Genomic DNA, 21006 nt, shown 5'->3' with positions numbered 1-21006 from the left:
GTAGACCGGGAAAGTCGTTGATGTGTGTGTTTTGTACACATCTTTACTAACGCTGAGAGCAAGTCCCCAGCCGGCTGGTCGGTAATTTGGTCGGTGTTTTAGCGTTTCAGGTTAGACTCACGTAAATGCGACAGAGAGCTAGCTAGCTAACATACGAGCTGTAACATTTGGCTAACTGAGCTGAACTTCGTCGGTAGTGTCGGTGACTCCCAGATGTCATGTTGACGGTGCTCTCCCTCCTGTCAGCTGCCCTTCGGCTCTCATAGCTGGGGTGGACATACATGGGGCACCGTATCACCAGAGGATGGAGGATTTAACCTGGAATCACCATGGCTGCTGTGACGGTGTGGCGTTACACCGGCGGCCGTGTCCTCGGAGGATGGGGCCCGCTGCTGTGTGTCCTCCTCGGCTCTCTGGTGGCCCTCCTGATGCCTCTGGTGGGGGTGGAGAACCAGTGCTGTGCCGCCCTGAAAGGCATCGCTCAGCTCCGCTGCCAGCTGTGGGGAAGCTCTCAGCAGCCTCCAGCTGTGCAGTCGACCAGCCTCACTGTCCCTTTTACTGCCCTTGATCTGCTGCCTCAGAAGTCCAAGCCGAGCAAAGGTACAAACAACAAGAGGTGTAATTTAGTGATTCACTAAATTCACCTCAGCTTCCATATGTTAAAGACCAGAGTCGATACTTGCCCTGATTCTGCTTTTCAAACCATTGTAAGTTGCTTATTTTTCCTGTCATATTTAGAGATTAAGTATACGTTTTCTGAAGTTCTTGAAAGTGGCACCTCTAGGTTGTGTTTGCATTGTGATTCAGTGTAAAATGAACATTACAGGTACAGTATATACAATGATCACCACTGGGTCAAGGTCCTCTGCATGTCATGGTCTTTATTTTCAGTATTGCATGGCCCTGTTGTTGAACAGACTTGCTGCATTGTTAATTATACCGTCCCTGTGTTGGAGTTTACATTGTTCTCATTTTCTGCTTGCAGAGATGAAGCTGGAGGCCAAAGCGGCGCTGCAGCAGGCTCTGGAGATGAAGAAACTGGGGAAGAGGGAGAAGGCTCACAAGCTGCTGGTGCATGCACTCAGCATGAATCCAGACTTCGTGGATGCACTAACAGAGCTGGGGACCATTCTGGAGGAGGAGAAGGACGTCGTCCAGGCAGACCACCTCTACACCAAAGCCTTGGCCATCTCGCCATGTAATGAGAGAGCTCTGATCAGCCGAGACCGAACTCTTCCCTTGGTGGAAGAGATTGACCAGCGTTACTTTGGCATCATTGACAGTAAAGTGCAGCGGCTCATGTCCATTCCCAAAGGTAACTCTGCACTCCGCCGAGTGATGGAAGAGACCTATTACCACCACATCTACCATACGGTGGCCATCGAAGGCAGCACGCTCACTCTATCTGAGATCCGTCACATCATTGAGACGCGTTACGCCGTCCCAGGGAAGAGCCTGCAGGAGCAGAACGAAGCCATCGGTGTGGATGCAGCCATGAAGTACATCAACACCACGCTGTTGTCCAGAATGGGAACCATCACCGTCAGTGACATCCTGGAGATTCACCGGCGGGTACTCGGCTACGTCGACCCTGTGGAGGGAGGGAGGCTGCGCACCAACCAGGTGTTTGTGGGCCACCACATCCCCCCCCACCCTCAGGACCTGCAAAGACACATGCAGGAGCTGGTTCAGTGGCTCAACTCCGAGGAGGCCCTGCAGCTGCACCCCGTGGAGTACGCGGCTCTCGCCCACTACAAACTGGTGTACGTGCACCCGTTTGTAGACGGCAACGGACGCACGTCACGGCTGCTCATGAACCTTGTGCTCATGCAAGCGCGATACCCACCCGTCACCATTCGCAAAGAACAAAGGGCTGAATACTACGCAGCTCTGGACACGGCCAATGAGGGTGATGTACGGCCCTTCATTCGCTTTATAGCCAAATGTACAGAGATGACTTTGGACACATTATTGATTTCTACAACTGAGCACGCTGTGGGGCTGCCAGCGGCCAGTCAGGACCAGGCCTGTCCGAACTGCAAACAGACCATCCCCATCCACAACTGAGCCGGAGGATAGCACGAGACGCTAGCATGCAGGCAGAGCTCGTGATTAATCTAAAAGCGATTTAATAACAATCATAAAATGTGCTGCATTGCCTTGTCACTTGGCCATAGCCGACCTTGTCGCCCCCGTGCTTCAGTTTGGGTTCTTTACCTGCTGGATTCATTGAAGCTGCTGCAGGATGTTGAGTTGAAATCTGATCTTGTTGTGTTTGGGTATCATAATCTTTCTCTTGCAGAATGAAAACAAACCTTCTTCCCTCTTTTAGTTTGCAGCCATTTTCTCATCGGAGTCTTAATGCGTTTTATTTCCCATCAGAATACAATCTGAAGTTTGACTACTGTTGACGTGAGGAGCAAAGAAAGCTCTCGCATGTCGTCTGACTGGAGATGCTTCAGTGACTGCGGATGTGTAGTGTGTGTGCGTGTGCATGTGAATATTTAGGTCATTATCTTGGGGATAAAGATGATGTCTCATAACACTGTAAAGCACTTTCATGTATTATTTATTTTATTTTAAAATAAAAGCGTGCTATTAACTTCATTGTGTCTTTAGGTTGTAAACTTTTTCTTTGAACAAACAAAGCTGTTAGTGTCAAACTGGAATCAAAGATGATTTACATGATTTTATTAAAACAACGTTTAGACCAGAAAAAAAACATGAGTTTTTTTTTCTAACAGGACCCAAAACACAAGGAGAGATAATAAAACGAGCAGGAAAATAAATACTGTGAACAAAAAATAGCCATTTATTATTTACTTCTATACCAAATTCAAAACATTGACTATAGAAATGATACAAAACGACAGCAATGCACATTTATCACCTTTTAGTACTGAACATAAAACGGGTGACTTCTAGAGACCAACATATTTAATTTTTTTTCTTTTTTTTTTAGATTAGGCCACTGTGGTGAGAGCAATACATATAGCTTGTATTCCATCTGTTTTGAAAACTTAGATTTATACTTATTACAAACTATAGTGACCTATTTGAAATATTATACTCAACATTATGTACATAGACAGAATCGTTATTATCCAAACAAGACAGGTGGACAAATGGTTGACCCTTAGGTGGGAAAACTGAGATGGAAAAACTGCATAGATTCTCTTCTGTTGTGTAGAAGGAGCTGCAGACCTAAATAATGTGTAGATAACAGCAACAGCTCAGAGGAGCTGTGGGCTAACTGTGGCTCCTCGGACAAACCAAATCCAAACCACACTTAGAAAACTACTAAGAGTTCAGTTTGTGACGTCTTAAGGATTTACTTGTACACTGTATAAACAACAAAGTTCTACATGTATTTTCTAGCATTTCTGCTCATTATCTAACTCTTCATCATCTAATCGATGTCTTCTTTTAGATCAATGGACTTAAATTTGCCATTCTTTTCCTCAATTGTCTACGAAACTTGAAAAAAACTGAGAAAAGCCCGTCAAGTTTCATGGAGCCCAACATGTCATCAGACGTCTCATCATCAGTCTAAAACACAAGTACAGTCGATAATGTAAGAGAAGGGAAAGCAAACACTTCTGAGATGCTGGAAATGGTTGAAATTCTTCCCTTAATATTCTGTTGACATTGCTGCTCTGCACTGACGGGCACATCCGTTTTCATGCGAAGCTGAAGATCAAAACTGTCCAAAATACTTTATATAAACCAAAGTACAGACACATTAGTCAGGGGCGTGTCTGGCCACCAAAGCAGCCAATCAGAGGCATTGCTTCAGCATGATTAACGCCCTGCTTGTGTGCACGTTTTGAATTTCACAAGGTGAAAGGAATGTGGTTCATTTGCCTCTGAATCTCTCTGGGTTCACAGTACACTAATCAGACTGATACTCAGGCGTGGTTGGATGTTTTCACCCTGAACACGAACAGTGATGAAAGTGTTGAGACCAAATACTTAAAGCAGTTCTGTAAATACTATAACTGATATCAAGCATTAGCAGTGACATGACATTGGGGCAGTTCTCATACTGTAAAAACACGCCCTCAGGCTGAGATTAAGCCAACCAATGCCAATCAGCTGGACCCTGTAGGGGCAGTCCATAGCTTCATAATACAGACCATTAGCAGCAGACGGTAACTCAGATGATATCATGTAAAAACGTATTAGTTGTACTACACAGTCAGAAAATCATTACTAGCTTTGTTAGCTGTGCCCTCAAAAGGTCAAAATAAGTTACAACAAAAGTCCTCGGTTTCCTAAAAACATCTGGACGACATGTCTTTTCATCACTGCAGCACATACAACTTATGTACACACACACACGCACACCCCAACTATATTACACCACATCTGCACTTTTGCATATAACCTTTTTAAACAACATTCACAGGTTTGGCTGAATATTTAAAAAAATACTCTCCCAGATGTCCCGCTCAGATCCCTTTCACGTTGTACAACAAAAGAAGACACTCTGCAACATGAGGCGTACAATTTTAGATACGGTATATTTACACACAAATATGATACACTTTTTATTAAAAAAAAAAAAAAAAAAAAAGCCTGCCAGCCACCTTCAAACAAACCGAAACGAAAACAATCTGTCACATTGGTGGAAAGTCTTAGTTGAAAAGGGTTTGTGATGGAGGGCAGGAGCTCGGCGATTAAGGCAATCTCGCAGAACGGATGATGAGAACAAGATTAAAGGGAGGCCAGGTAACCAAATACAGGAAAATCACCAACACCAATTTGTAAGGACACAAGATGGCTTTCAGTGTGAAGGCGGAATTCTCTCGCTCGTTTCCTCACTTTCTGAGAAGCATCCTGGCAAAGTCTGAATTCGACAAAGGTTTCGTGTCTCCGGCTGCACTCGCCGCTGTGCCGGCTGCTGCCGAGACCGCCCCAGCTGCAGTCCCGTTCTCCACTTTGCTGACAGGCCCGCTCTGTCGCTGCAGGGAGCGAGGCAGTAATGAGAGCTGGGTGCGTCCTTTTCCTCTCCTGGAAAGAGAAAGAACAGCCTTGTTTCTGTGCAGGTACGGATCTGAGGATGGCTTTCAGAGCATTTCAGCTGGCGCGGCGGAGAAGCGAGTCGACAAACTTACGCTCCGTAGACCTGGCGAGGCATCGCGTCTGCCGTTGATCCAGGTTTATCCATCGTGTTTCTGCGAGGAGGGTTACTTATAGCGACAGAGATGTTGTTGCCGCCTACGTCCATACCGTCCATTTTCAGAACCGCCTGAGAAGCCTGAGCTTCATCTGCAAACTCAACATATGCCAGACCCTGCAGAGCCACACAGACAGACAGAGGGTTAACACACCAACAGCAGACTCATTACACCCCATCTTCAGCATCTGCACGGTCAAAGGAGGTTATCACCAGCTCAATCAGGAAGACTATTTTTAGCCAAACATCTGGGCGCTGTCCTCCTCTTGATGCCTCACCTTAGGTTTTCCTGAGCGATACGTGACCAGACGAACATCTTTGATGGTGCCGTGACTTTTGCAGATTTCCTCCAGTTGCTCTTTCGTGCACGAGAACGGCAGCCCGGAGATGAAGATTTTCTGTTTCTCCATGGACGTGTTGTATTTAAACACCTACAGGGACATTCATGTGAAGAGGTCACGTGTATTACATTATTGTCAGGGTTTCTGCAGAGTTCATCGCTCAAATTAAAGACTTTTTAAGACCTTTTCAATCCACACAGAATCTAATTTAACACCTCTTTTACAGTCACATCAGACAACATATGACAAAAGTCCAGGTGGGGTCAATATGACCTACAATCAAGGCAACAGAAAATCTACTGTAATATAAGATGGAAATGATTCAATAATTTTCAAGGCTTCGAGATCTGTAATAATAATCTCGTCAGAACAAAAAGCAACACGTCTAGTTGTGTTCATTTTCATATATTTACCTTGAAGTCAGGATTTTTGTTCTTGTCAACACAAGGTGACACGAACATGGGCCTGCCCTCCACCTCCCGTCTGTCCAGCTTCAGGGCTTCGGGGACCGACACTGGGGATTCAAACTGTACATAGCAGTAGCCTTTGAAGTTTCCTTTGTTGCTGAAGACGGGGCGAATCTGGTTGATGGGACCACAGGTCTCAAACAGCGTCCTGAGCTTTGCCTCTGGCTCCTCCAGCGTGTACGCCAGGTTGCTGATGAAAACGCTGCTCTTATCGTTGCGGAGCTCCGGCTTGTCTTCGATGTGCCTCTTGGCAGCGGCTGCAACTCCCTGCTGGGCCTTCTTATTTCCAGGGGGAGCGCTCCTCCCAAAGAGTCCGGACTCGGTCTCCATATACTCCTCTGTGGTTTGGTCCCCGTTTCCTCTGTGCCTTTTAGGAGCTTGTTCTGTCACAGAGGGAAACGAAGATCAGTCAACACACAATCTGTCAATCTGTCAGCTAAAAAGATTGATCATATCATCAATATTTACCTGAATCCTCATTCCACTCATCGTGATAATCATACTGCTCCGCTTTCCTCTTCTCTCCAGCTCGAGTTCCCTTCTGGACCTTCTTCTGAGCCTTCTTGTCTGACTTGGCCTTCCGCCGCTGATCAGCTCTCTCCTCCTCTTGGCGAGCCATGTTGGCTTCTTTCTCAGCCACCTAACAGACGTGCAGAGCATGCTAACATTAGCCAACGGCAGCTATCTGATACACCTGCACGGTGCCGTGCTGATATGTGCTCCTACCTTTGCTCGTTGCTCATTAATCCTGCTCAGCCGGGTCTCCGTCTTCTGCACTGCCACGTCCCAGTCCTCCAGGGAACCTGATTGCGAGGGGGCAAAATACAGAGTCACATTGGAAGTTGCGAAAATCTCCTTTGTTCTTATGTTAAATTTGAGTTTTGTATCGGGACTCACCTTCTACCCTCTCGAAGGTGAGCAGGACTTCACACACGTGCTCAGGGTAGTCTGAGGTGCACTGAACTGCTCTGTGGAGAGCTTTCCGACAGTGAACAGGGTCTCCATAAGACCTACAGATAAAGGAAAACATCAAGGACACCGTATACACCTTTCAGCTAAATGTTATGGCACAAAGGCATCAGACATGGACTGACAGACCTTTCGAGGTTGTAGTATTCCAGCCACATGTTGGCATACTTGGAATTCCCTTTTGTCATGATACTGTCCCAGAGCTCTCTGGCTTTTTGGATGTTCTTGCAGTGTAGGGCCTGGTAGGGAGAAAAGATTTATGAGAAAAATACAAGAATTGAGCAGACGGTTTCCATATCACACATGCAACAGTGAGGTTTTGTGTTAAAATCCAGACAGAACCTTAAACACACATAAAGATCATCACATAAATGACTGGCTGTAACGGTATGATCCAACTAAAACTGTCCCACTTTCTGAAAGCTACAGCACTGCGCCTTTAGTCCTTCATCATGTATCTCAATCGACCTTTATTAGTGATGTCATTACGCTACACACACACACACACACACACACATACACACACACACACACTAAAGGCAATTCAACATGACATGAAATCCAAATCTTGAAAATGGTTGCCATAGTAACTCTGTTTACCTCTATCCTTGCCCAGATCTGCATAATGAGACAAGAAGGATCTCCACTTTCACCAAACCCTATGAAGGCACAAGACAAAGAAATACATGAGAACCAAACCAAGAGCAGCACAAAGTAAAACTCAGTCACGTTCAAATCCACCTACTTTCTTCAACATCTTGTTTCATGTAGTCGAGAGATCGAGAGAAAGCTCCACGCAACTCCTCTAACTCTTTACTTGATTCTGTAAAAAAAGGAAAGAGCAACAGGTGAAATCAAAAGTTTCCAAAAGCAGACACATTTTGTTTCGCACACAGCTGCTCGCACCTTTGCTGAAGTCCACACGTCTCCTCAGGTAGTCCAGGTACACCTGCCAGATCTCCACGTAATCCGTCGCTTGAATGAAACCTGCATTCAGCGCCTTTTCAAAAACATCTGTGAGTGAGGAAAAAACTTAATGATAAGACTGAGCGAGTTCCAATGTTTCAAAAATAAGGGTCTGAGATATTTGCACGTAAGAACTAAGACAAATTCAACTCATAGTCCACTGTAACGCAGCATATGGCTGTTACCTGAGACAGTCTGGTGGTCAGCTCCATGCCTCTCCAGAGCTAACACATAGCTCTTCCACAGACCCATGGTCCAGGGGCAGTTCCTGACGGCGCGGTCGTGACTGGAGAGAACCAAGTCTCTGACCTTCAGCTGACGGTCCTGCAGAGAAAACAAATAACATAATGGTTAGAATGAGCTCAAAGATTTATCAATGAAATATGTAACCACATTTTCGAACATCCCACCAGATTTTCCTTCATTGCTGTAAAGTTCATTGATGTACACTGGATGTTTTCACACTCTGCTCAACACAGAGGAAACCAGGCCAACTGTTAACTTTGAAATATGAGCAGTGCACATTTAACCAAACAAGGATCTGGACACTTGAACCAGCAATTGGAAAAACTGTCAAATTGAATAATTTTACTCTCTTCAGATGAGTAAATTACAGCCGGTGATGTATCACTGCTTACTGTCCAGGCTTAGTGTTTAAAATGTCAGAGCTAAATTACAGCAAATAAACGACCTGAATATCCATTTCAAGAGAGAAATCACCGGCTGTAATTTATCAAGATAAACTCAGTGCAACACTGTGATCATAGTTGTTCAGCCCTTGCTGGCAGATGATGGAGTTGGCAAGTTTCAGGCGCTGAATAAGAGCAGTCAGACTGGGAGGTAATGGCACGTGAAATTAGTCCAAACTCTACACAGCAAACATAACAGTCTGACTGGGAGCCCTTTAAAGGCAGCATCACGCCAAACACTAACCAGTACTCACAAGATAGGTGGTGTATTTTGCCCACATGTCTGGAACCAGGCAGTTCTCTGCCAGAGTCCGCTCAAAGGTTATCTGGATCCGTGCTGGGTCGCCCTCCTTTAGTTCAAAGTCGATGTAGGTTTGATACTCTGCCAGCTTAGGAGGTTCTGCTGCCAGCTGCAACGTGCGACACAGCATGCAGATGTTAGAAAACCAGAGATACTACTTTGAACAGATGCTGTTTCAACTGAAAGGAAGATAGAAAATGAGTGCAAGTCCGTTACCAGTGCCTCCTCAAACGGTTTGCACTTCTCCATCTGCTGCAAAGCCTTTTTGTATAGATGCATGACCGTCTCAGCCACCCCGTGTTCAGACCACTCCTCATACTCCGCATATGTGGCTTCCATGTCTACAAGGTAACAGAACACAATTCTGACACTTTTCCCTTTCTCAGCATTATCAATAAGCTCACATACACGACATACACCATTTACAAAACAGCAACAATAAGAAGTATGCATTTTCAGTTATTGTGTTACAAGAATGTGCAAATTTCAGATAAATTCAGATAGAAATGGATTTAAAATATTGCAAAATGCCTCTGCTGTCCATTCAGCTGGACCAGAAACAAATCAACACAACAATGGACCATGTGGCCATCTCTCATCCACTCCTGCAGTGACATAAAAACATGGTCAGGGAGTAGAGAGGAGTGTTATCTAAATCTGTACAGCATCTCCAAAGCCACATCACAGCCATGCCACACTTGACTGATCGCACAAGGCAGCATAGCTTTTTAAATGAGGTAATTCACAGTTTTTCAGGTGGTCCATGACAGACAGCCCTCACAACAAGAATCCTGCCCATTTTACAGCCCGTCTGGACCGAAGAGGCGTCATGCTCACCCATTAAAGGAATGGCCAGCTGGCGGCGAAACAGAGTATGGATTCGCTCGAGCTGAGTGTTCAGCAGCTCCTGTTCCTCGCGGCTGGGAATCCTGCCAGGGGGAGGCTGAGAGGAAACACGGCAGAGAATTGTGTCAAAATTTAGCAAAGGCCCATTTAGCCTAACCCGCAAATTCCACCGGGCACGGCTGCAGCACAGCCACTGGAGGTGATCACGACGATTCCAGACAGCGCTTGTGATTCCATCACAAGCACTGCAGCACATTTCAGAAGCGTCCTAGCAGCGCTCTGTTCTGCTCCGCGGAGAATACGTACTTAGTCTATTTTTGACGGAAGCTGCAACAAGCTGCAGATCGACCCAGGCAGGAAGACAGACATGGGAACAGCACAGGGAAGCTGGCATATCCAAAATAAAACACCCTGTACAGTCCTGATTGAATATCAACAATAAACTCAATTAAACCAGACAAAATGAAACCTTTTACTACATAGCACACTTGTCCATGCTAAAGGCACAAACATCAAGTACACATGACCAAATCAACAAAATCTGATAAAGTGTAAAATATATAAAGGACATGCAAAACGCTCTGCTTCTGAAATGCCTTGGGAGGGGTACGAAGCCGTGCATAGGACCGAACAAAATCACACGTGATGCAGCCGTGCCTGGTGGAGTCAAGCCAAAACACCAAAGGAATTCAACTGAGCATCTCAAGTATTTATGTTTATTCTTTATTCTATTTATTGATAAATGTCTAACAAGTCTCTATCTTGCATTTTCTAACAGTGTTTTTGAAATTACTCACAGTAAATCGTTCTCTCTCAAATACATGTAGCACAAACAGCCCATTGATGACATCTCTCCCAGTGATGGAAACACAAACCTGTACTGTGGACAGAATGGCGTTCTCAAACTCTCTGTACGCCTCCCACACCGTCTGTCCCTTGGTCATGTGAAGCCCCACAGCGGTCACAGCTCTCTCAAAGATGGATCTCACCTTGTCTATCCCACCTGGTGAGCCCATGCCACCAATTGAATACTGAGCATATTCGAGCCAGATATCTGGGCCTGGGTATAAAAGCACATAATTAAATGTTAACATCATGCAATAATGAGTGAATGTCACACTGAAGGCAGTGATGGGATGCACTCACAGATATAGTCTTTCACAGCTTTCTCAAAAAGCTCATAGACTTTCTCCCGGTTTGACTCCTCCTCAGTCAGACGGATCTCATCCTTGAGCCAATCAAGCCAGATCTCTGCAGGATTCAACAAAATGTGGTTTCAGTTCCAAACAATTCAGAGCTGCTGTCAAAGGATTCTTCTCACAGTAAACCTTATTAGACGTACACCAACCTTCAGTGAGAGGGAAGAGCTCACTCATCTTCTGCCTTGCTTTTCGCAGACGGAAAAGCTCTCCCTCCTGCTTCAGGAGTTTGATGAGATCTACATGGCAGTTGTAGTCGAAAGCGTTGATTGACAGCTGAATAAATAAATAAAAATCACACAGATGAAAGGGGAACAATGCAATTAAATATGGCCTAAGAGATTTAGTAACAGATCGATCATGATTATCAATCCATCTACAGACTGACACACAGAAAGTTAATATGATATATACAGCACTTAGACACTAAGTTACTAGTTTATAGGGAATACAGGGCTGCAGCTACCAAATATTTTAATTGTTCATTGATCTGTCAATTTTTTTCTTTTGATTGTTTGTAGAGTTTTGCCTTTTTGATTCAAGTATTTCAACAAATACTGAACCTTATAACCTTATTTTTGTTGCAGAGCTGTTGTATTGAACCGCTATATTACAATAAACTTTAATAATAATAATAATAATCATCATCATCATCATCATATGAATAAACGCGGCATCAAGTAAGTAATGCTGCAGTCACGTTAAAATGTTAATAATCCCACAGATTTAACACAGAATAAAGTTAGGACATTGTGTACTGTACTGACACATGTACTTTCTTGAGAGCTGTGCTGGAAGTTGTGACGTTACACTTTACGTTTCTGGCATAGTAAAAAAAAAAAGGCGCGTGTGACACGAGACCAGTCATTAGCATAACACATTAGCAGGCGGCTAATCACGAAGCTAGCTATGTGTGTGACGTCGTATCATACGTGCTCATTTAATTGTTTTGGATAACAGCATCTAACATCAGTATATTTTTGGTGTCCAGTAAACCGGAGCAGGACTGAGCAGCTCACATTTTTAAAGCCCCTGTCTTGTTGTAGCCGACTGTGTTTACCATCCATTCATTCTCATTAACTTAGCTCGTTGGCTAACGTTAGTTAACCAAGCTTGGAATGGTTGTTGCCTAATTACCTGCTCCTCCAGCCGCTGGATTTCGGCTTCATTTTCTTTCTCATCTTCTGACGAATCGTCCTCTTCGTCGTCTGAATTTTCAACCCCCATGCCCTCCTCCTCCTCTTCGTCCGATTCCATCTCTCTCTCCTCCATTCCTGCATCTTCCTCCTCCATATCTTGCAACTGCGTTTGCTCTGCGCTGCTCGACGCTGCCATGTTGGAAATGCTGTCTGTCTGCCTGGTAACAACCTAACAAGCCATCGTGAGAGGTGGAGCCTGTCACTGAAAACACCGTGGACACCCTGACGTGTAATGACTACTGTTCACCGCGGGTAGGTGCTCCTTCATCGGTGAAGTCTTTCGTCCTCACCTGTTTGTCAACAGAAAGTCGTCTTCTTCACCCGTTGTCACTCGTTGATTTCCGACCATCATCGGAATCTAAACATGGCGGTTGTGTCTCTCCGAAACTCTGCGTCCTCGCTTTTGTTATTTAGCAAAAGGTTATTCAGCCCGCAGCTCTATGTCGCCTGTTCATACCACGAAAAGGTAACCAGTTAAATATATTTTTAAACTATTTGCAACCAGCATATGTCACTCGAGATTTATTGACAATTAGCTACGTGTGTTGTCTGACATTAGCTACCAGCAGCTAACTTTAACAGCTGTATAGCAGTAATGTATTCACTTTCTGTTTGTGGCTTTCCTCGAGGTGGTGGACCACTATGAAAACCCAAGAAATGTGGGTTCTCTAGACAAAAAATCCAAGAATGTAGGGACTGGCTTGGTGGGTGCCCCAGCCTGTGGTGATGTAATGAAACTTCAGGTAAGTTGGAGGTCACGAGAAAGGATCCTCTGCACCCCAATTACTGCTGTTACGACTTCCAGCTTCCCGTTGCACAACTCGACATTTGAACATATGTTGTTTCCAGATCGAGGTGGACGAAAATGGCAAGATTGTTGATGCAAAGTTTAAGACATTTGGCTGCGGATCAGCCATTGCCTCCAGTTCTCTCGCAACAGAGTGGGTGAAGGGGAAGTCGGTGAGTTTGTTTAACACAGATGAGATGGAAAAGGAGGACAATGGCTTTAGAAATACTGCGTCTTTGTTGATGATCTGATAAGGCTGCTGTCATCCTGTAGGTTGATGAAGCTCTGAAGATCAAGAACACAGACATTGCCAAAGAGCTGTGCCTTCCCCCAGTCAAGCTTCATTGCTCTAGTAAGTGCAAAGCAGTACAGTTAAAGAAGTAAAGCAGTGTAATATGCTTGCTGACATAAAGATGGTGTTATCATACACCTCAAAACTAAATTGGCTTTAACATGGCAGTCAATTTAAAGGGAGAAAGTGTGTCAGTAAGGTGTTGGTGCACAAAGGTTTTAAACTATTCAGGTTGACTTTTCTCAGGTTCAGGTTTTCCTTGAATTTATGACCTGGTTTTGCATCTCTTGCTAAAATCCATTTTGTGCTTTATTTCATGCTCGAACTGAAACCTTGTCACTCCTTTTCTTTCAGTGCTTGCAGAAGATGCCATAAAAGCAGCGCTGTCTGACTACAGACTAAAGCAACAGGACAAGAAGGAGGAACGTGGATAAGCCACCAGCTAAAATGATGTTTTTAACTGTCCATTATGGGCCCAGTTTCACTGCAGTGCTGTCTGGAAGATGGGTTAACCTTCATATAACATCAGGGCTTTCACCCTTCTGGGAGTTTTATACCTTTTAAAAATCTCCATGTAAAAGGGTTGTGGAGTCACTGTCTTGAATTCAAGCCAAGACTCCCATATTGTTCAAGTGCCAGGTGTAAATGGTGTTTATTCGCCTTTATCAGATGATCAGAAATAGTTTGTTAATTGATGCTGATTTTGGAGTCGAAAGGTCATGGTGAATATTTTAAGACAACTCAGATCCTTAAATTTAAACAAGGGACTTTACACAGAAAACAGAGGAGGAGCATCATGAATCAGAAGCTGTGGGTTGAGGTGTGTTTTGTATATTTTGTGGCATTTTGGTTTTATTTGGCTTGATTGTATGAAATCGCTGCTCCCACGTGGAGGATTCAGTATGAAAATACAGTTAGGTCAACATCTTAAGTACACATACAAAAATGTAATTCAGAATATTGTATGACATTGTGCTTATTGTGAATTAAATGATGAAAAACATTATCACTGCGTCCGTTGTGATGTCATCCACCAGACCCTACATCCAGCGGAGCCACCCTCTGTTGGTGCACAAGTACCTTTTTCAGTACTAGTAGCACTGCTAGCATTAGGAGGGCTACCAATACACATAACACAGCGAGCAGGGAGATGACCGCTGCAGAGTCTTGTGTGAGAGGTCGTGGGTCAGGAGTGGGCCAGGGTGCGTCTCTGTTTGTGGAAAACAATGATCGTGTCCCTTCAGCAGAGGTTGCATTAGTCTCAGGGTACCGACATGTGATGTTGTCTCTGCATTTCTCTTCCCTGTCGGGGAGAGAAGTAGTGGTTTTTGAATGGGGTGGGCTGACTGATTGTGTGTTATTCATAGACAAACACTCCTCATATGTAAGGGTTTCTAAAGAGTAGTGTTCAAGTAAAACCCGAGTCTTGGGAGCATCTTGGGAAATGAGTCCAACTGTAGTTTCTTTTGATGATTGCTTCGATGAGTTAACCAAATACATCTTGTTTTCAACTGAGCTTGGTCCCGCTGGCTTCGCTGTCAGGATCTCCAGCGCAGAATCAAGGTCCAGCTGCTGCGTCCTCTCATTTGGCTTCAGGACACGAGGACAGATCGTCACAACAGAGAGGTTCAGAAGCAGACGGTGAGCAAGATGGACGGGCTCGGTGCACACCAGGTCTGTGGCCATCTTCAGCCTTCCACTCAGCAGCCAGCGGTAAAGATACAAAATGTCACACTCGCACACCCACAGGTTGTTGGTGAGGTCCACAGATCTGAGACGTGGCAGGCCGTCGAAGGCGCTCTCTGGGACTGAACGCAGGCAGTTGCTGTTGATCTTCAGGACCTGCAGGTTGACCAGGGCGGACAGCGAGGGCAGGTCCAGGACAGAGATGCAGTTTGCTGAGAGGTCTAAGTGGGTCAGTGATGGAGGAAGACTCAGGGGGAGGCTTGTAAGCTCGTTCCCCTTCAGTGTCAGGACCTGCAGCTTGCTGAGACCCTGAAGTGCCCCGGGTTGGATGGCGCGGATGCGGTTGTCCTCAAGATCCAGACGAGTGAGGTTCCCCAGTTGCCGCAGGGCGCCGGAGGTGATGTAAGTAATGCGGTTTTCTTGCAGCAGCAGGGACTCCAGGCTGGGAGGGAGGCCGCGAGGGAAGCTGGCCAGCAGATTGTGACTGAGGCTCAGCTCCTGCAGGCCAGAGAAGGGCCGGAGCAGGTGGTCCACATTACAGAGCTGGTTTCTGGCCACAGATAGAGCCGAGGTACTGAGAGGGACTGAACGAGGGAGTGACCGGAGACCCAGGGACTCACACAAAACCCAAAATCCTGGACGAGGACAGCAGCAGCCAGGAGGACAGGGAGACGTTATGAGGGAGGCTAAAGGACAGATGCAGAGAACCAGTAGGACACCACATCTGCACCAAAGCATGACTCACTGTGAGGAGGAGAGACGACCACATCAGACACAGACGGAGCAAATGGTATCAGAAGACATGCTGAAGCTTTAATTTCACTAAAGAAGGGTTACCACTTTATAACAAGGCACCTTTTATAAAGGAATGGTAAGTTAGATTACTATGTTAACATAGTAATTGGCCTGATTAATGGCTAATCCCAGTATTTTTTACTGTTGTTTTTCTGGGTGGTTGGATTGTCATAAAACCAATCCATTAATGATTATCAACATTTAGAATTGCAGATGAGTCACTACCTTTCGCTGCTGGCGTCTTAGACGTGAGAAACCTGTGAGCCTTCATTAATGAATTTCCAGTGAGTCATCTTTTATAACTGACTTAACTGCTCATTAGATAGACGGGGAAAGACTTGCCTTTTAGTGACTCACCCGCTTGAAGGAAAAGTCGCCACTATCATTATCATTATTTATTTACATTTATAAAGCCAATATTAACAATCTTATAAAGGATGACTTATTATAATATATAGATAAACAGATGAAGGCCCATGTACTTACCATTTTCTATTCCTGTATTATCTGCTCCTCCGAAGAGATGGGCAGGCTTGTCATGTCGTGGTCCTCACAGATCTAAAGATATAACCACTGTTGCTGCTGTTTTCAGGCAGATGCTCATCAAAGTTTAACGACAGCCTTAAGGTGCTGAATTACCTGTTCTGGATCCTCTTCACCATTCAGTTTGATCAAGAGGTCCCATTGTTGGTCAGTGGCAGACAGTGAAAAGAGTCAAAATACACACAGTAAGAAGCTCAGCAAGAGATGCTGTGTTAAAAAAAGAAGAAAGAAACGACACAGGTGTCCCAGATATCCCCTTGTCTGAGATCCCAAAGGTTCCTACAACCCAAACAGGCCGTGAATCTAGTAACCAGGCCCCCGGACAGAGAGCGTGGCCGGGTGGTCCTGTGCCCGTGTGTCTTCCCATCACCTGGTGGGAAGAGTGAAAGTGAAGGGGTAGTATTTTCTCGAATTATTTAGCGCCTCATTGACAAAAGAGCGGGGAATCTGACCCTGGTGCGAGCCTCTGTCAGGGCTCACGTTTCAGCTGCCGCAGGGTTGCTCTCGCTTTTGAGCTGCTGTGCTGTCATCTTTGATCTTTGGCAAGTTGACCCACTTATGATTCAGATCAAGCTTTTTTTATTCACAAGATGGTTTGTGCTTCAGCCGCTTTAGCAGTATTTAATCACATTTGTGGTTAATTTTAACAATAGATTTCACACCAGGTCTGAGTGTTGGCCTGTTTGCATTCAGATGTAATGTAAAAAGAAATACATAACTGATAAATCAATACTTGTTCTGTGCACAGGAGGGCAGCATTTCATTGCTCAGTCAACAAAAATGACTCAAAAGTTATTTGACTTTTTGTTTGAACTCCACTGGAACAAATCAGTGTCACCAAGATTTGCATTGACTGTACATGAGCTCTTATTGTGGAGCAAAGCGCTCTGTATGGATCTGGTTTACTGCTGTTGAAATATTTAAACAATCTTGTACAGTAGCCAGCGAAGGACAAAGGGGGCTCTCGTCATCTCCAGGCTCTAATACCTTCTGCAGTCCTACGTTTGGGTGTGATGGTACCAGCTGCCTCATCATGGCCAGTCCTAAAACTTCATGTCACTCTGTAGTGTGTGCACATTTTAGGCTTGAAAAGTTAATTTTGAAGACAGATTATGTCTCCAAAGAGCAGATATCACACATCTGACATTTGCGTAATTACCTTAAAAATAGTTACCCATGATTCTTGAGTGGACGCAACTCAAAATTACAGATTCCCGAGTTGAACATAATGTGCACGTAGCGAGCATCCCCTTTTTAGACCTTCCTCGCCTTTTCTAATGTTAGGTTTCTTCAGGGCTGCAGTCTGTCTTTCATCATGAAAGTTTCCACTGTTACTTTTTCAATCATGACAGAAGCGTCCTTATCAACAATTTTATTCAAGCAAAACAACATTGTCGTCGTGTAAACATGAAACTGTCACTTTCAGAGGAAGCATCTGTCTGGAAACATCTGAGGACAACAATCTGAGGTTCAACGGAGAAAAGTGTTTAAACGGGACAAACGTCTGGCCCATCAGTCGTTCAAATTGAACGTCACACATTTGGTTTAGATGCTCGGAGTCTTTAACTTGAGGAACGGGACAGTGAGTTATCTTCTCCTTTAGCCACCATGACTCAAAAACCCATTACACAAGCAAAACAGGCCAGCTAACCATCCCTGCACTCAAGTTTTTGACTCATTACAAGTTATTACATTAAAAACAAAACTCATAATTTATCTTATATATAAGTATATTGCTTTTTTAAAAGCTCGAACTCTGATTCACAAAGTTTTTAAACCAAAAAAGCCTGCTTTTAATGTCACTTAAAGGCAGATCACGATTACTAACCAAATAAATATGTAGACAGATACAAAGAGGATAATATATGTGTGTTTTTACTTCAGTTTCCCAGAAATAGCACAGTTACAAACTGAGTTTGGTGAAAAACTTTGTGAATTAGGGCTCTTAAAGTGAAATACAATGATACGACATGAAATAACACTATGCAAACAAAATGAAGTAAATATGAGTGTAAATATAAAGAGAATGTTTCGTTACTTATCCGACAAATCAAGTTTACTGGCATGTCACTTTGCTTTATTTACAGCAGCAAAGAGTTCGCTCTAAATGACAGACAGGTTCGGGCAAAGCTGCTAAAAACATGCCACGGTGTACAGCAGGACATACTGAGGAGACTCCTCTGCGACGGCAGGCATAAGGACTAATACACGTCTGTGTCAAAAACACATGAATACTCACTATTCCTCTCATTTCCGGCTGCCCTTTAATGAAGACGATTTTACTGCTTCAAGTGATGCTACTTCAACTGCTCAGTGATGTGACATCAGCAAGTCTTTGCAGGAGGACGAACAGACCGCTGAGCCACTTTTAATTTGAAAGGCTGCAGCATTAAGATAAATAAGCCATTTTTCCCACATCCACTGTTATCATCTGTTCAATTTTTCATGTTTGTATGAATCAAAAATTTTTAGGTGCACCATGAGTGTTTTGATTTGGCGTCTCACATCTTCTATCGTGCTTTTTCATTTTTACTTTAGGTAACACACCAGCTGTTCATATTCTCAGGAACATTTAGATTCAACTGTTTACATGACGGATAGTTTCTCATTTAATGGCACGAGCCTCAGAAATAGATTTCTTGCCGGCAGCTATAAAAAATTTCTGATTTGAATCACGATTCTTTTCATACGTGTGTAGTTTGACCAACCCGTCTGATCTGGTTTTTATGTCATGGTTGCAACATTTCACCTCTTGTGCCAGCGAACATGCCCTAGTGGTGGGCCTTTTTCAGGTGGCAGGTGCAGACTGGCTGACCGGAGCTGGTGCTGGGGCTCTGCTGCACCTCCTCCCTGTGCTTTGGCTGCTCTTTGTACTTGTGCTCCTCTCTTCGCTTTTCCACCTCCTCCGCCTGCCTGACCTTTCTGACCTCCTGGCGAGGCGATGATCTGACGTCTCTCCCCCTCTCTCCGACCAGAGCCTTGGAGGGCATGCGCAGGTTCTTGGGCGAGGCCATGCTCTGAGTCTGGACCCTCTTGACGTGGTCGACGGCGTACGGCCTCTCCTGGAGCTCGCTTGAATTCTTGCGCCCGCCTGTTTTATCAGCCGCATACTTCCTGGGTGGATTCGGAGGCGGTTTGTAGGCCTCCAGCTTGCGCTTGTGACTCATGGCAGAGGCACAGCAGATGATAAAGACCATGACGATGAGAAGAGAGGTCACGACGATGATGATGAGCAAATTCTGCTGCAGGAAGTCCACTACTCGGGTCAGGACGAAATCCTTCAGGCGGATCATGGTGGTGGTGATGGTGTTGGTGAGGGTGGGAGCTCCGGTGGCAGCGGTGATGTGAACAGGTGCTCGAGTGGAGAAGGAGGTTGGGAAAAGGAGTCCCAGCTCTGCTTCATCACCACTGCCGTCCATGGAAATGTTGTAGAACAGAGGAGTGGTGTGACAAACGCTGCACCACAGTGAGAGCAGAGTCACACAGGTGACGAGAGAAACCAAGCGGGACTTCATCTTCTGTCGTCCTGCAACAACAACAATAGACATGTTGAATTTAAGATCAAAAGAGAAAAATATTTTATATCTAATCTTGGAGGGATCCACTAACACAGTGGCTTTAAACCCCTTGAACGAATAGGGGGAAATACCACTCAGGAGCCTGAAGCTAGAGTCAGGAGGTGGTTAGCTTAGCTTAGCAAAAGACTGGAAACATGGGAAAACAACTTTGTTCAAAGGTATAAAAAATCCATTTACCAGCACCTCTAAAGCTCACTAAATAACACATCCTATCCAGTTTGTTTAATCTGAACATAAAGAACGTTTCATGAGACGTTACTTGATGTATTTCTTGGTGACTGGTGGTCAGGTGCCGTGACTTCCTGGAGTCTGCTGGTTGACAAGACTCCAGTTTGCTGCTGGTAGATGTAGTTTTTAACTTTAACTATCTCCGGTCTTTCTGCTAAGCTAAACTAAGCTCCTCTGGCTAGTATTTATTGTACAGACATGTGAGTGGTATTGATCTCCAGATCACCTTGTGACCCCTTAAATTTTTATTGCAGCTTGTTGGTGGGTCCCGGCCCTCAGGTTGGGACCACTCCTGCTACTAACTACTTAACTACAGTAGAGCGGTCTTTCATGCAGCAGACACATACTGAGAAGATAAAACAATGTTTTATGGAGCTGTTTCCATCTGAAATGTAACTCCAGTATCCATCTTGACTCAGGTTTTTCTAGGATTTCTGCTGTTTCTCATCCTGCACCAGATCTATTTTAGCAGGCAGCAGAGTAGCCATTACTTATTTGGGGTGGAGACAGCAAGTTTGGCGCTGTAGGCCTTATAATTTGTAAAGTATACGGCCACCCATCCACCACACCAAAGCCAGGAGGAAGCTATATTCCAGAGGGAGCACAGAGGCGTGGGAGACCTGCGGCCGTGGCCTCTATATTTACGCTGGGCAGCAGCTGCTGTGTACCAGGCCACAGCAGCACAGACCTGAAGGAGATATTTCTGTTTCCAGGGAAACATGCATTTACTGACAGTACAACTGACTGAATAAACTTCCTGACTCAGTATTACTTTTCTACTTCTTTTCTCTCCATTCTTCTCAATGCGAAGTCAAGCTTTAGGGGGCTCAGTGTGCGACCCTGTAAACCTGTTTAAGTCTTAACACAGTATGTAATCACACAATGCAGAGCTGTAAAGACAAGCTTCTAATCAGCTCCATGCTATAGTCAACCTGCTCTGA

General features: G+C 44.8%; 4 protein-coding genes across 4 annotated transcripts; 2 read left to right on the top strand and 2 right to left on the bottom strand.

Moving 5' to 3' along the window:
- Positions 1 to 2714, top strand: ficd (FIC domain protein adenylyltransferase). The gene is made up of 2 exons (XM_070964073.1): positions 1 to 600; positions 986 to 2714. The coding sequence occupies exons 1-2, from the start codon at positions 330 to 332 to the stop codon at positions 2065 to 2067; spliced, it is 1353 nt and encodes a 450-aa protein (XP_070820174.1). The 5' UTR covers positions 1 to 329; the 3' UTR covers positions 2068 to 2714.
- Positions 2715 to 2789: 75 nt separating this feature from the next.
- On the bottom strand, positions 2790 to 12292 carry sart3 (spliceosome associated factor 3, U4/U6 recycling protein). Its single transcript, XM_070964072.1, has 19 exons — positions 12095 to 12292; positions 11107 to 11233; positions 10905 to 11009; positions 10634 to 10818; positions 9750 to 9855; positions 9129 to 9253; positions 8866 to 9021; positions 8108 to 8246; positions 7863 to 7970; positions 7702 to 7779; positions 7557 to 7615; positions 7086 to 7195; positions 6885 to 6997; positions 6714 to 6790; positions 6456 to 6627; positions 5934 to 6370; positions 5458 to 5610; positions 5118 to 5296; positions 2790 to 5013 (listed from the first exon to the last, which is right to left on the bottom strand). Exons 1-19 carry the CDS (start codon positions 12290 to 12292, stop codon positions 4821 to 4823), a joined length of 2820 nt encoding a protein of 939 aa, XP_070820173.1. The 3' UTR covers positions 2790 to 4820.
- Positions 12293 to 14238, top strand: iscua (iron-sulfur cluster assembly enzyme a). Its single transcript, XM_070964074.1, has 5 exons — positions 12293 to 12622; positions 12786 to 12899; positions 13006 to 13116; positions 13217 to 13295; positions 13590 to 14238. Exons 1-5 carry the CDS (start codon positions 12521 to 12523, stop codon positions 13667 to 13669), a joined length of 486 nt encoding a protein of 161 aa, XP_070820175.1. The 5' UTR covers positions 12293 to 12520; the 3' UTR covers positions 13670 to 14238.
- A 4354-nt stretch (positions 14239 to 18592) lies between these two features.
- On the bottom strand, positions 18593 to 19729 carry tmem119a (transmembrane protein 119a). Its single transcript, XM_070965178.1, has one exon. The coding sequence runs from the start codon at positions 19676 to 19678 to the stop codon at positions 19031 to 19033; it is 648 nt and encodes a 215-aa protein (XP_070821279.1). The 5' UTR covers positions 19679 to 19729; the 3' UTR covers positions 18593 to 19030.
- Between the last annotated feature and the right edge of the window lie 1277 nt (positions 19730 to 21006).

The sequence above is a fragment of the Chaetodon trifascialis genome, chromosome 6 (genome assembly GCF_039877785.1).
Source record: "Chaetodon trifascialis isolate fChaTrf1 chromosome 6, fChaTrf1.hap1, whole genome shotgun sequence".
Taxonomy (NCBI): Eukaryota; Metazoa; Chordata; class Actinopteri; order Chaetodontiformes; family Chaetodontidae; genus Chaetodon; species Chaetodon trifascialis.
This window is presented reverse-complemented; position numbering and strand designations above follow the sequence as displayed.

Bases quoted from the DNA above. Each gene is read 5' to 3' on its own strand.
- ficd (XM_070964073.1), top strand. From the start codon at position 330: ATGGCTGCTGTGACGGTGTGGCGTTACACCGGCGGCCGTGTCCTCGGA. The intron at 601-985 runs GTACAAACAACA...TTCTGCTTGCAG, and splicing joins GAAGTCCAAGCCGAGCAAAG to AGATGAAGCTGGAGGCCAAA.
- iscua (XM_070964074.1), top strand. From the start codon at position 12,521: ATGGCGGTTGTGTCTCTCCGAAACTCTGCGTCCTCGCTTTTGTTATTT. The intron at 13,117-13,216 runs GTGAGTTTGTTT...GTCATCCTGTAG, and splicing joins AGTGGGTGAAGGGGAAGTCG to GTTGATGAAGCTCTGAAGAT. The intron at 13,296-13,589 runs GTAAGTGCAAAG...CTTTTCTTTCAG, and splicing joins AGTCAAGCTTCATTGCTCTA to TGCTTGCAGAAGATGCCATA.
- sart3 (XM_070964072.1), bottom strand. From the start codon at position 12,292: ATGGCAGCGTCGAGCAGCGCAGAGCAAACGCAGTTGCAAGATATGGAG. The intron at 11,010-11,106 runs GTTGGTGTACGT...TGAATCCTGCAG, and splicing joins GCTCTTCCCTCTCACTGAAG to AGATCTGGCTTGATTGGCTC. The intron at 5,014-5,117 runs GTAAGTTTGTCG...TTCTCTTTCCAG, and splicing joins CCTCGCCAGGTCTACGGAGC to GAGAGGAAAAGGACGCACCC.
- tmem119a (XM_070965178.1), bottom strand. From the start codon at position 19,678: ATGGACGGCAGTGGTGATGAAGCAGAGCTGGGACTCCTTTTCCCAACC.